Here is a 15,227-nt window from a genome sequence, read left to right on the forward strand (position 1 = left end):
TAATCAAAAGATAAAATACATTAAATTGATAGGCTATCTAATATTCTTTCAATACAATGCATAATAAGATTTTTAATTTGAGATCAAACTCAGATAAAAAAACTTAATAATAATAATAATAATAATAACAATAATAAATTGGTATTTGAACACACAGGTAAAAAAAAAAACTCTAATTTTACAAATTCACTTTAGTTGAACAAAAATGTATCAATGTATTTGAATTATAAAACAAAAATAGCCATGCGAAAGCTATTTGTTTTAATTAATTATTACACAAACATTTTTTTTTTGATGCAATGACAGTTATTAAAAATCATAATACATATCAGCCATTTCTAATTATTTAAATATATCTCATCTGTTAAATCTATTTGTAATGCAATATCATTACGAATATCTTTCTCTGGATTCAGGTTAACAGCCGCTTGTAAAGAAAGTTTAAAGCGTTTCTTACCGGTGTGTGAGATGTTCTAGGAGTTTAGGATAAATGGTGGAGGTGTCAGAGAATCTCTGGCTTTAATAACTCAGGGCGCGACCGGGAGGGTTGGACACACTGGTTTTAACTTTAATTCTTTTTTTAACTTCAGACTTCGTCATTTGCATCAAACGTGAAAGCAAAATGAATATACATATTAATGGAAAAAGGGAGGAGCAGCATTCTTGTAACAAAAATGCAGCTCATATTCACGTTCCTGCTGTGCTTTCCAGCTCAAATACTGCAACTTCTCCGGTGATGCTGTAAAATAACTTAAATAATCACAGTTTTTACCTTCATCATGCAGTGCACTTGATTGACAAGTCTTCTTCATCAGAAAAAGAGTCTGACAAACACTGGTCATTTTCTTGTTTAATGCCCCTATACAAGTGAATATATGTACTAGTTCATTTGAAACCAATTTGATATGGATTAATATAATTAAATAATATTTAGATGTTATGAAATGTCTGACATTTTCATGTCTGGAATAGGGTAGAGAAATAAAAGAAGTATAGGGTGAATGTATTTCCTCCTTAATACAAATTTTTTACCAAAGTACTATAACAAAACTTACATAATACAAGCAAACACACAACAAATAATTAAACAAATAAATAATTAAAGCCAAAATCAGATGTTTTAATTGTACACTGTTTGAAGGTGATGCCATACTAGTGTATCATGTTCGTATAGTAGCATAAGTGTTGGTTAGGTTTCCATGGGGTTATTGCAGTCTGATGCCATGTATCACTGCCTCCTTCAGCCTTTGTTCAATAGTATGTGTAAATTCTTCTCCAAATATTTACTCAGGGTGAGGTTTGGACTTTAGAATTACATTGTTGTTTCCAGTTGTTGCCAATTAAATGTCAGCGTTCAGTTTTTCCTAGTTTATTCATTTTAGGACAAACTAGATGATAAAACATAGATGATAAAGCAAGCCTTTGGTTGCAAAAAAGGAGTGAGAGTACAAGAATTTCAGCATCTAACTTGGTATTTGTAGAAACAATCATAATTCCTTTATTTTGTCCTTTTCAGCACTGTTACTCCTATTTTAGGTAACTGTACTCAACACTGTCCTGAGTGTTAGCTATTACTTTATGTAAGTTATTGTTTGAGCTGTTTACCAGTTTCTCTGACAATGAAGCGACTGCGTTTCACACCCAGAGAGACGACAGATATGTGAAATACGTATGTCTTCAAACATAAAACACAAACAAATGTACATTCTTCTACACACCTTTTGTCATTTATCATTAGACTGGGAACTCAAATGGCAAAGCTTGAAAAGCTTGACGTGAAATATTTTCTCGACTAGACTTTTCTTTCCTTTGTAAATACCAGAGATACAGATATTGTATATCACCTCAAACACCACAACAAGAGCATCACGCTACAGCTTTTGGCCGTAGTTGTATTAGATGTGACGTATTCACACTTCTGTGGACCTTTACTATGTATTTGATTCAAAGATCAAACCATCACCGCTCAGGTCAAACAGCAAACCATCACACGATGGCTGATGGTTTCCAACACAAATCCAAGGAGTTTCAGTGGAGTGTTAGTGTTATATTTGAGCTCAGAGTCAGACAGCAGCCACGCCAAGTTATTAAAACTTTATTCTCATTTTCTCTGAATGTTCAAGTGTTTTAAAACGTATTTTTTCCCTCGTTACACAAAACATTACAGTAACATTGGACGAGCATCCATCTTAAACATTTAAGAAAAACGTTCTGTGAATGATGTTTTTGCACTTACATTTTGAGAACGTTATTAAAGACCAGTTCACTTTGAACGAACAGTCCATTAAAGTTACTGGCAGAACGTTTGTCCATAGCTTTGATGGAACCTTGCCAGAACATCAGCCCAGGTTCCGAGAATGTTCCTTGTTAGCGGCAAGTGAGAATGACACTGGTACAACAAGTTCTTTTCTCCTCTGAGAGACAAAAGAAGACGCATCGCAGAGAAGAAAAGAGCCACTGAGCAAAGACAACACACACTTATGTTAGCAGCGTGCTCACGAGTCTGAAACTGCTCGGGCCTGTCAGAGAGAACAATAGCACAAATACTCTGACATCGCCAGGAATTATGTCAAACTTTAGCCAGCCATCTTCATTTTATCTTCAAATTTGCACTTGTTTATCTCTAGACTGTAAATATATTATCTCCTCACTCTCAAGACTGAGAAAAGTTAAGATAATAATTTGAAGGGGTGCCAATAATTGTGACCAACATGCAGTGGAGAATATTACCATTGATATTTACATGTTTTAGCAAACCAGGGTGACTAGGAGCATAAAATTGTCTAGCCATTGCTTCCTTTTCCACAGGACTATAACTATGAGGAACACAAAGGCCAAATACCTCTTAATCATCCATCACAAGGAGTAAAACTAACGAATATAGCTCTGATGTTCACAACAAGATTGTTGAGCTTCACAAAATAGAAAGGGGCAGGTTTTTTTATTTCTTTTATTTTTCACTATCAAGAAAAGAGGTAAAGCATTGAAAATCCCCATTTCCACCATCAGGGCAATAATTAAGAGATTCCAATCAACTAAAGTTGTTACAAAACTGACTGGAAGAGGACGTGTGCCTATATCGTCCTAATGCATGGTGGGAAGGAGCGTTTGAGTGGCTAAAGACCCTTCAAGGATCACAGCTGGAAAATCGCAGAGTTTAGTTGAGACTTGGGGTCAAAAAGCCTAAAAAAATGATCAAAGATCCCCTACATCACCAAACGATGTTTTGGAGGGTTTCAATAAAAATTATCCTTGCTCATCCAAAAACAAACAAACATATTCATGCTTCTATGGTCAGATGAAACTAAAAAAGAGCTTTTTTGGCAGCAAACCCACCAGATGAGTTTAGTGCAGACAGGAATAAAAAGTACCCCATGCCCAGGGTTAAATATACTGCAGGATCTTTAGTGTTGAGGGCCTGTTTTACTGCTGGAGGTGCTGGACGTCATGTTCAGATACATGGCATAATGTATTCAATCAGATACCAAAAGATCAAATAACATAAAGAACCTGACTGCCTCTGTAGGAAATCTTAAAATAGGCCGTGGTTGGATCTTCCACCAGGGCAATGGTGCAAAACAAACCTTAGAAAACAACACAAAAATGGGTCTGCCACGGCTGTCCCAGTCCTCTGACCTGAACCCTGTAGAAAATGAGTGGGGTGAGCTGAAGAGAAGACGCACCAACATGGAGCTGAGAAACTGAAGGATCTGGAGAGATTCTGGATGAACGAATGACCTCTGATCTCTCATCAGATGTTCTCCAAACACATTATAGGAGAAAAGGCAAAGTCAAAGTCAATGTCACCTTTATTTATATAGCGCTTTAAACAAAATACATTGCGTCAAAGCAACTGAACAACATTCATTAGGAAAACAGTGTCAATAATGCAAAAATGATTGTTAAAGGCAGTTCATCATTGGATTCAGTGATGTCATCTCTGTTCAATTAAATAGTGTCTGTGCATTTATTTGCAATCAATTGCAATCGCATGTTTTTATTTCTCAAGAGAGGAAATATTACTGGAGGACAAATATATATATATATATGTACGCACACACTACAATAAAGTATACTATAAAAGTTCTGTGAAATGTACAGATAATAACATCTCTTTTGTAGCAATGAAAACCACCAAAAACAGGTGGACACATGATAAATCAAAGCTCAACACAAACTGATATAAAACACACCGAAGGCACAGTGTCGCACACTAAACATAAAACACCCATGACATGAAATAATGCAAGCACAGCTAATTAACAAAAAATATTTCCACTGAGACAAACTGAACAGCTGCCTCCATCACTACATCTTCCTCCATCTCATTTAAGGTCACACACGTGTCATTCTGAGAACTACAGATGGGTTTGACTGGCTTCTTCACTTCATGCATGATTATACTTCATGACGTTTCCTGACAGCACTGGTAGAACGTCCTCTGAATAGTGATGGTAAAGCTTGGATTAACACAGCGAAACCTTGAGAACACAAAACATTCACCTACTTCCTCCTCACCTGCACTTGTGAAGCTAATTAAAAAAGAAAGAAAGTCACGCCAGAAGACATCTTCACCTGTTTCAAGAGAACTCTCAGAAAGATAATTGCTTTAGCACTTATTATACGTTTTATATGGAGTGCGCTTATTATGAATGTAATGCATAATTTAAGGGAACTCATTTATTAGGTTAAATCAATTATTATTTAAATAATATTTGATTTATTATACAGAAGTGTTTACTGAACACTTTCATTCTTACTGATTACAAATTAAATGCCGAAAATTGCAGTTAATAGCATTATTCATTACAATACACATTTGATATAATATAATCAGACAACGTTTTAATTACTTTTAGATTAACTGTGACTTAACATGTTTATCACATTGATGTAAACACGATAATACTGATATACTTTAAATAAACATATTGATATAAAAGTACAAAATTCAAAGAGAATGAAATATATATATATAAATTGTAAATAATAAAATACAATGTAAATAATATGTAATCATTAAAATCCAGATTATATAATGCATTATAAAAGTATTTTTAATGCATTAATTATGCCTTCTTATAATGCATTGTATGGCCTCATAAATAAACTTGTGATAATACATTATAATACATATCTAAACAACCCATTTCAGATGTAACAAGGAATCTGAACAAGGAAAAGTTATGATTCTAATTATTTATATCAAGATATAATTCATAATAACGCACATTATGAATACGTTAATAATGCATTATGCGTAAGGTCTCCATAAATGACAAAAAAAAAAGTTTAAAATGTTTTATCACTTTTTCTAGGCAAAACTGACTTTGACAAAACTGAAAAGTTACTATTGCACTCTCTTAACTGGGTCGGAAAATTCCCGAACATGCCTGATAAATGTGCATTTAAATGTATTTTTATTTTTTATGCTTTCAAAATCATTGGCCTGTAAGACACTGAAGACGTGAGAGTGAACCTGCTGAAATGTTCATCAATGCTTATTCCTCTCAAATCTACATTTAGATGTGATAGAAATATCGTAGCCTACATGAAAAAGAGCTTCGGAAACTTTGGTGTGTCGGCTGTCATACATTTTTTCTACACAGTTCTGTTTGCAAGAATGCAGAAAATATGTTTTGTGTGCATTAAATCTTTTATGGTTGACTGACAAATAATGCACAAATAGCCTTTAAAACCACACCTGTAAAAATAAAGAAGAAGAAGAAACGAAACCATGAGCATGCTTCTTGAAATGCCAGTCAATCAGTCTGATGAATAGCCAGGAAACATCTCAACTTCTTCTTCTAAATGTTTATTGCTTATTAGATAAATTGCTTATAAGTTGGTTTAAATCAAAAGCCATCTCCAGTCTGAGCTGACACCCGTTTATTATTAAAAGCATAAATAACCTTACAATAACAGAGCAAATTTTATTGGTAGTTGAAATGTTTATACTCAGAAACACTTAAAAGCACAATACAACCATCATGCTCGAACAAATAAAATCTGGTTTCAGAAAGGACTCATTAGTGGTAATACAGTCAAGTCTGTCATCAATCATCAGTCGTCTGCGTACGCTTCCACCGTCATGATTTCACACAATAGCAGTTCAACTGCTGGAAATACTGGTACAGTTGGTCACACAACAGTGCTATTTGTAGGAAATTCAACACCCTAGATTCCTTTAGAAACTGAAATAGAGTGACATAATAATAATAAAACAAACAAAAAACGGATTAAAATAAGAGACAGAGAGAGAGCGAGAGAGATCTTGAATTAGTGGACAGAGGCGTTCTCTTGTTTAAAAACAGCTGAGAACAATTCAACGCTGACTATTCAATGCAAACTATTTTTAACTTGCCACAGTGTCTTAAAAAAAAAAATGCTGAAAAACAGCGAAACAAAGGCAACAAACGTCAATCGCCACATGAACCACATAACCACAGAAACATGACCTTTGTGAACGATCCTAAATGTAGATTGATGATCAGTGACGACGAGTTCAACTAACACTCACCTGGAAACAGGATTAAAACACACTATCATCCATTACACTGAACTAACAGAGTAAAACTGAACTGAAAATTAAAAATTTATGCGTTTAGCAGACGCTTTTATCCAAAGCGACTTACAGTGCATTCAGACTATCAATTTTTACATATCATGTGTTCCCAGGGAATCGAACCCACAACCTTGCGCTTGATAGCGCAATGCTCTACCAACTGAGCTACAGGAACTGAACTGAATGATGACACACTTGTCTTCTGTGGAATTTGTTTCATAACTTAAGACATCTGCAACATTAATACTGTTATTGTGCTGTTTATTAAAGATAAATGACTTGAAGTTGCGTTGTGTCTAGTCGGTGACCTCTTCATCTTGTACAGTTATTGCTTTCTGGGGGCATATATATATATATATATATTGGTTAATAATCCACTGACTACATACTACTGATGTTGAAGTTTTACTCAGTGTTTGAGTCAGAAGTCCTCTAATGGTGACAGAAAGAACAATGGCATTAGCTTTTAACCTTGTTACTGACTGATTGATTGACTGATTGACTGATTGATTGATTGATTGATTGATTGATTGATTGATTGATTGATTGACTGATTGACTGATTGACTGATTGATGAATTGTCCAGAAATCACAAATGACTGTGATTGGTCCTCCTGATCATCGCTGAGAAAAGGATCACGAGGCTCTGCTCTCTGTGCGTTATTTTAACAACATATAGACGAGCTGAAATGCAACACAGACCTGTAATACCTGAATAATTAAGAGATTTTAACTCAAGGGGATAATAAATAAGAGAAAGAAAAATTCTGTTACAGCCCAGGCTATGAAAAAGTGATTTCAATCATATGGAAATGTAATACTCCTCAAATAAAATGGCACGACGATATTCATTGCATAGATATAACAACAAGAAGTCTTGTTATTTAGCAGAAACGTTTGCCCATATAATAACCATTTCACTAGCACTGCACTAAACTACGGTCGAATGACCTTTGGCAAACAGCAGGAATGTTTATATTTATACATTATAAATACATATTTCACTTTTATTGGATCGTTATTTCATATTAATTTGCATTTATGTATTTAATAGGCACATTTATTCAAAGTGACTTACAAACTGATTTATTTTAAAGTACAAAAAACAAATTTAACTTTTATTTATTAAAATAAAATAGTTTATTTTATTGCTGTCTACCATTTAATTACCTTTGGAAAATGAAGGAAAATATTTCTATTTATACATTATAATACATATTTCATTTTTAAAGCTATTATTAGATGTATGCATTAAGCATTTAGCAGATGCTTTGAACTAAAGTGACGTTTTAAACAAATTCAAATTTTACAATTATTTGTAAAGAATTATAAATGCATTATGACCTTTGGCAAAAAGAGGAAATATTTATATTTATAATATATATTATACACACTCACACATATAAACATACATACAATGCCTTTCAAAATTTGAGTTAGTAAGACTTGTAATGTTTTTAAAGAAGTCTCTTCTGCTCGTCAAGGCTGTATTTATTTGATCAAAAAAATGTTAAATTAGGGTTTCTATTTTAATATCCCTTAAAATATAGTTTATTTATGTGATGCACAGCTGAATTTTCAGCATCTTCAGTGTCACATGATCTTCAGAAATCATTCTGATATACTGATTTATTATTAGATTTATCAATTATTATTATTATTATTATTTATTTTTTTGGATTCTTTGATGAATAAAAAGTTTAATCAGCATTTATTCAAAATATAAATCTTGTTATTTCTGCTATCACTTCTTAACAATTTAACACATCCTTGCAGAATAAAAGTTTTAATTCCTTTAAAAAAATAAAAATAATAATAATACAAATGTACTGACCCCAAAGGTTTGAACAGTAATGTATATCGTTAGAAAAGATTTCCATTTTAAATAAATGCTCTTCTTTTGAACTTTTTATTCATCAAATAATCCTAAATATATATATATATATCACAGGTTCAAAAAAAATCTGAAGCAGCAGAACAGTTTCAACACTGATAATAAATCAGTATATTATTCAGATTTCTGAAGATCATGTGACACTGAAGAATGGAGGAATGATGCTGAAAATACAGAAATAAATTACACTTTAATGTAAATTTAAAATAGAAAAACGTTTTTTACATCATAATAATATTTCACAATATTACATTTTTTCCTGTATTTTTGATCAAATGAATGCAGCCTTGAAGAGCAGAAGAGAGTCCTGTACAATAAAAATGGTATTGTATGTATGTGTATATATAATTTACTTCTTGCTCAGGATGATCATCAATGCTTATTCTTCTAGCTGGACTATTTTTTGGGTTCTGAATTATTTTCTGCCTCCTCCTCCTCCTCCTCCTCTTCCTCCTCTTCCTCCTCCACCATCTCAACCCCATCCATGGTTTTCTGCAGCTGTAGCTGGATTCTCTTCAGCTCCTGCAGTCCGTTCTGCAGCTCCTTGCAAACCTCTCTGATCTTGGCCGCGAACTCGGTCTTGGCGCCCTTGCGCAGCTCCAGCGAACCCTTGGCGAGGAAGAAGACGTCGAGGGCGAGGAAGAGGCCCGACATGACGCCGGTGGTGATGCTGATGACCTGCGCGGCTTTGGCGGCTCCTCCGGCCACACTGAGCACCTGGACGGTGTTGATGAGGCTGTCGGTGTTCACCAGCAGTGCTTTCCCAGCCCGGCCGCCCTCCTTCAACACGTGCTTCACGTTCTGGTTCAGAGCCCGTCTGGTGATGCTGTCCACGTACTTCTCGAAGTGCCACTCCTGCAGAGTCTCCATCCCGGCCTACAGCGACACAAACCGTTAGAGGAGGACAGTTAGATACAGTAGTGACCAATCCTTTTCATTTTCTCCACGGGGAACTGATTCTTAACAGTACTTTATAAACCACTGAAGACAGACCTGCTGTGAGCTACGCGGTTGTTAATCCACGGTATATGCTTTAGTCAAAGCCAACCGGCCGCATTGTTTTTAAAATAACCATTTAACAGTGGGTTCCTGGTGAGAGCCTACATTACCCATGATTCTGCAAACAAACCTCCACCAATCAGAGAGCTGCATAGCAAACTGAGCCAAAATAACTGGTGAAGTACAGTACATCTCCCCATATGCTCTCAAACTACGGACATATTTCTATATATCTCAGCGGTTTGTAGGTGTTATGTCATTTTAACTGCTCAATCATTGAAATCTAAAGATAAAAGAAGAAGAAGAAAAAAAAACTATATAAACATATGAAACATAAATAAAAGCTAAAAAAAAGACAAAACCAAGCAACAAAATTAAAATATAAAAATAAATAAAATGATAATAATATAAAAAAATTAAATAATTAAATTGCATCAATGATTATAAAATATACTATTTATAATTAATTTACATATAAATTGTTAACAATAATACCATCTATCTTTCTTTTAATATAATAGTAAATGTATATATAAAGCATATGTAAAAGAAATAAGAAAAAAAACACACAAAGAAAACATAAAAATAAAAGCTAATAAAATAATAAATGACACAAAACTTTAAACTTTAACTTTCTAAAATTTATATAAAAAACAAAATATGAAAATAAAATAGTATAAAATAGATAGTAATGAAAACGTTAAAAGTCAATTAATGACGGTAAAAAAAAAAAAATATATATATATATATATATATATATATATATAAAAGTAAAGAATATAGTACGGATCAATCAATCAATCAATCGATCGATCAGCCTCACCTGGAGGAAGTCCAGGCATTCTTTGATATCTTTAACTTCCTGCTGATAATCTTGGATCATCTTCTCCACCTTCTTCCGGTCCGTGTTGGAGTGAACCGTGTCGGTGATGTTTGCCGACGCTGACGTCACTCCGCCGGCGGTCGCGACCCCGATGCCCACCGCGGTCACGATGAGGGACGTCCCGAAGGTGAAGGGCGCCAGGACCAGGCCGGTGATGGTGGTGATGCTGCCGGCGACGCTGGCCACGCCCCCGCCCACGCTCGCGGTCACCGTCTTCCTGTGGAAGCTGTCGGCGGCGTCCGCTAGCGTCAGCAGCTCCTGTATGCGCCGCTGCAGCGACGGCTCGCGCTGACTCAGCAGGTGCACGAACAACTTGGCGGACATGAAGACCCGGTTAGCGGCGGATTCGATCGCTCTGAGAACGAGAAGTTATCTTACGTCACACTGATTGCAGATTGTATGCAGATATGCTGCAAAACAAAAGTAAAGTTGGTGTATAGTCGTGGCCAAAAGTTTTGAGAATTACATAAATATTAGTTTTCAAAATGTTTGCTGCTAAACTGCTTTTAGATCTTTGTTTCAGTTGTTTCTGTGATGTACTGAAATATAATTACAAGCACTTCATACATTTCTAAGGCTTTTATCGACAATTACATGACATTTATGCAGACATCCCAACCTGCAAAAAGTCATTTCAGGGAGGTACCCCCCCCCCCCCAAAAGGAAGGAAATACATCTCAGCTGTAGTCACCTTCTTAGTGAGACTTTGAGACATCTGAATGGGAGAACTGAGATATATTGGAGCAGCCTTCCCTGTGCTTAGCCTCCCTAACATGTTGTGGTCCCTAACAGATATAAAAGCATAAAATATTATTTCTATAAGCTATAGGCCTATGTAATTATTCGTTAATTATGTTTAAATATGTAGATTACTTTTACTATTTATATAATCTGCTTATACAATTTATGTAAACTGCTTTTATTTATTTTCCATTGCAACTTTAAACAGGTCTAAGGAGTTTGTTGTTTTCATGTAGCCTTGGCAACTAACCTGAATAATATGCAGATGAAATTAAACTTGTCAACTCATCTCAACATGCCTTTTGCAATCATATAACCCTCCATGGGCAATGGCAAGACTGTCATTATGTTTGACACCTATAAGACAGGAGTACACTTTCGTGTAGTCTGCCGTAAAATGTGTCTTATACTTTTTTTGTTTTGTGGCACTCTCCCTCTCCAATGGTGCTCCTGTTTCTAGATAGACCTAACTGATTAATTTTGTTCGGGACAAGAGATAAAAGCCCGCCCACACTGACAATTGATTGGTTGATTTGCAGAAACAGGCCAATCAGGATGCTCTCCGTCTTACATGCGCTTCGCACACACGCACATTAGCACACACACGCAAGGTCTCTCGCTCCCTCTCCCTCTCTGCCGTGCGTGCGCTACACGGTTTGAAACACAGTATCTGTTTCGCATGCGCGCTTTTGCTCGCTCGGTCTAGATTCCGGGAGATTTTAACTAATTTGCGGGTCTCAGGGAGCCGCTTTCAATATGCGGGAGACTCCCGGAACTTCCGGGAGACTTGGGATGTCTGTTTATGCAAAGAGTCAGTATTTGCAGTGTTGGCCCTTCTTTTTCAGGACCTCTGCAATTCGACTGGGCATGCTCTCAATCAACTTCTGGGCCAAATCCTGACTGATAGCAACCCATTCTTTCATAATCACTTCTTGGAGTTTGTCAGAATTAGTGGGTTTTTGTTTGTCCACCCGCCTCTTGAGGATTGACCACAAGTTCTCAATGGGATTAAGATCTGGGGAGTTTCCAGGCCATGGACCCAAAATTTCAACATTCTGGTCCCCGAGCCACTTCGTTATCACTTTTGCCTTATGGCACGGTGCTCCATCGTGCTGGAAAATGCATTGTTCTTCACCAAACTGTTGTTGGATTGTTGGGAGAAGTTGCTGTTGGAGGGTGTTTTGGTACCATTCTTTATTCATGGCTGTGTTTTTGGGCAGAATTGTGAGTGAGCCCACTCCCTTGGATGAGAAGCAACCCCACACATGAATGGTGTCAGGATGCTTTACTGTTGGCATGACACAGGACTGATGGTAGCGCTCACCTTTTCTTCTCCGGACAAGCCTTTTTCCAGATGCCCCAAACAATCGGAATGGGGCTTCATTGGAGAATATGACTTTTCCCCAGTCCTCAGCAGTCCATTCACTATACTTTCTGCAGAAGATCAATCTGTCTCTGATGTTTTTTTTTGAGAGAAGTGGCTTCTTTGCTGCCCTTCTTGACACCAGGCCATCTTCCAGAAGTCTTCGCCTCACTGTGCGTTCAGATGCGCTCACACCTGCCTTCTGCCGTTCCTGAGCAAGCTCTGCACTGGTGGCACTCCGATCCCGCAGCTGAATCCTCTTTAGGAGACCATCCTGGCGCTTGCTGGACTTTCTTGGACGCCCTGAAGCCTTCTTTACAAGAATTGAACCTCTTTCCTTGAAGTTCTTGATGATCCTATAAATTGTTTATTTAGGTGCAATCTTAGTAGCCACAATATCCTTGCCTGTGAAGCCATTTTTATGCAACGCAATGATGTCTGCACGCGTTTCTTTGCAGGTCACCATGGTTAACAATGGAAGAACAATGATTTCAAGCATCACCCTCCTTTTAACATGTCAAGTCTGCCATTCTAACCCAATCAGCCTGACATAATGATCTCCAGCCTTGTGCTCGTCAACATTCTCACCCGAGTTAACAAGACGATTACTGGATTGATCTCAGCAGGTCCTTTAATGACACCAATGAAATGCAGTGGAAAGTTTTTTTTGGGATTAAGTTAATTTTCATGGCAAAGAAGGACTATGCAATTCATCTGATCACTCTTCATAACATTCTGGAGTATATGCAAATTGCTATTATAAAAACTAAAGCAGCAACTTTTCCAATTTCCAATATTTATGTAATTCTCAAAACTTTTGGCCATGACTGTAGAGTCAATGCAGCCTTACACAAATATCACAGAAACTGCACATCTGCACCAGCAAATTATTAATATTGTGAATACTATTTTAATTAGTTTTTTTTATTTTGTTTTTGTTTTTTTGCTTTTTCAGAAATAGTTTAGTCATTTTAGTAATTTTTCTCCATTAATCTAATTTAGTACTATAAAAGTAGTATTCAGGGGATTTTATGGTACTACATTTTATTTCTGCAGTAAATCTTGAATGCTTTGGAGCACATATACTTAAAGGGACAGTTCAACCAAAAATGAAAAAATTGTGATCATAAAATAAGATACTTTCATTTGAAAAATGCTGGTAATCAAACAGTTGATGGTCCCCATTGACGTCCATAGTGTTTGGTTCTTCAAAATATATTATTTTGTGTTCAACATAAGAAAGAAACTCATACAGATTTGGAATGACGTGAGGGTGAGTGAATGGTGACAACATTTTCATGTTTGGGTGACTATTCATTAAAGTTTGGTCCCTTTTTAAAAGACATTTTTGGCAGATTATTGCTTAGGTGAAATACGTTTAAAAAACATGATATATATATATATATATATATATACACACAAGTGTAAGTTTACTGTCATGAAAACTGCTCAAAAATACAATTTTCCATTATATATACACATACATAAAATTTTATTTTTGAGCATTTTTCATAACAGTAAACTTACACTTCAATAATCTAAAGAAGTTCTGTTCCAAATTTGAAGTTGATATCTCAAAAATTGAGCTCTCAGTAAAACTTTGCTTGGGTGCAGTACCAAAGGTTTCCATTAGATGAAATTCACTTCCCATTAATTTCCAATGTGGTCATTTTTGACAACAAACAGTGTGAATTCTTTTTTTTTTTTTTTTAGGATCATTTAACCTTTTCAAATAATTTCCATACAAAAAAAGTATAAATATATATATATATATAATTTATTTGGTTTTTTTTTCACCCAAAAAAGGGCCAAAAAACTAACCAGTTTTTTTTACCACTGGTTTAAATAAAATATATTTAATAACTATACTTTTATATAATAACTAACACTTCAAGAAGGGCTTTTTTTAAAATAGGAAAATGTAAATCTTTCTCACTGTTCTCCATCTTTTTCATTAAATTGCTTTGATTCGTTCCATTCACTCCAACCTGAGAAAAAAATAAATAAAATAAAAATATTTGCACACTGAAATACAGAAGCACATTTGAGATCACAAGTCTTAACTCCAGAAATACCTTCCACGGTTCTCCACCAGGCCAGCAGACCGTCTTCATCCTGTGAATGTAAGACACAGCTCGGGTTTCTGACACCAAACAGACTATGTGCATCTAAAGAATTATGAATTATGTGTATTATTAGCAATCAAGCACTGAAGTGATATGTTAACATACATCTTCGTTGTCCAGAGGGTTTCCTTCACTGGAGATGGGGACATCTGTTTCTGCTGTTTGATCGATCTATAAATTAAAACAAAACTCACTGCAATAAACCAGTCTCAGTCTCACAAAACTATCCTCAGTGCACAGCAGCACAGGGTCACAAATCTTCTGCAATAAAGTAAGGAAGTTGTGAATTTTCTCAAGAGTTTCAAAATCAAAGACTTTTGACATTGAGTCATAAATGTAATGTGAATAAAGCAGCTCACACACACTCACAAACACACCTGTGCTGTCAAACATGTGTCATCGATCGCAGACGAGGCGTTCAGTCCCTCTGCTTGACCAGACACCTGCAACCAGAGTCCACATTCTGAGCATTCGTCAAGAGAGTGTCTCGTTTTAAAAGCTGGGGGGAAAAGTGTGTGTGTGTGGGGGGTGCTTTTGATGCTTTTTTAAGCATTAGAAAAAATACCACACTTCTCTGGAAACGTAAGTGTAAACTTAGATTCATAATTTTGCTCTGTAACTGTTATTTTCAGTTATTTCATCACCTAATGCCAGCA

General features: G+C 35.8%; 1 protein-coding gene across 4 annotated transcripts in view; it reads right to left on the reverse strand.

The window, feature by feature from the left end:
* Positions 1–8,787: 8,787 nt before the first annotated feature.
* apold1b (apolipoprotein L domain containing 1b) overlaps positions 8,788–15,227 on the reverse strand; it is a 14,827-nt gene continuing 8,387 nt past the window's right edge. For 3 of the 4 annotated variants that reach the window (XM_059505777.1, XM_059505776.1, XM_059505778.1), the window contains exons 8-13: positions 14,949–15,014; positions 14,677–14,742; positions 14,521–14,560; positions 14,382–14,433; positions 10,282–10,696; positions 8,788–9,335 (exon numbers count right to left, since the gene is read on the reverse strand). In XM_059505777.1, the coding sequence (XP_059361760.1) occupies positions 8,856–9,335; positions 10,282–10,696; positions 14,382–14,433; positions 14,521–14,560; positions 14,677–14,742; positions 14,949–15,014 (1,119 nt within the window). In that variant the 3' untranslated portion in view covers positions 8,788–8,855. The remainder of the gene's footprint in view (positions 9,336–10,281; positions 10,697–14,381; positions 14,434–14,520; positions 14,561–14,676; positions 14,743–14,948; positions 15,015–15,227) is intronic. The other variant, XM_059505779.1, reaches the window with a different exon arrangement.

Source organism: Carassius carassius, chromosome 2, assembly GCF_963082965.1.
Source record: "Carassius carassius chromosome 2, fCarCar2.1, whole genome shotgun sequence".
NCBI lineage: Eukaryota > Metazoa > Chordata > Actinopteri > Cypriniformes > Cyprinidae > Carassius > Carassius carassius.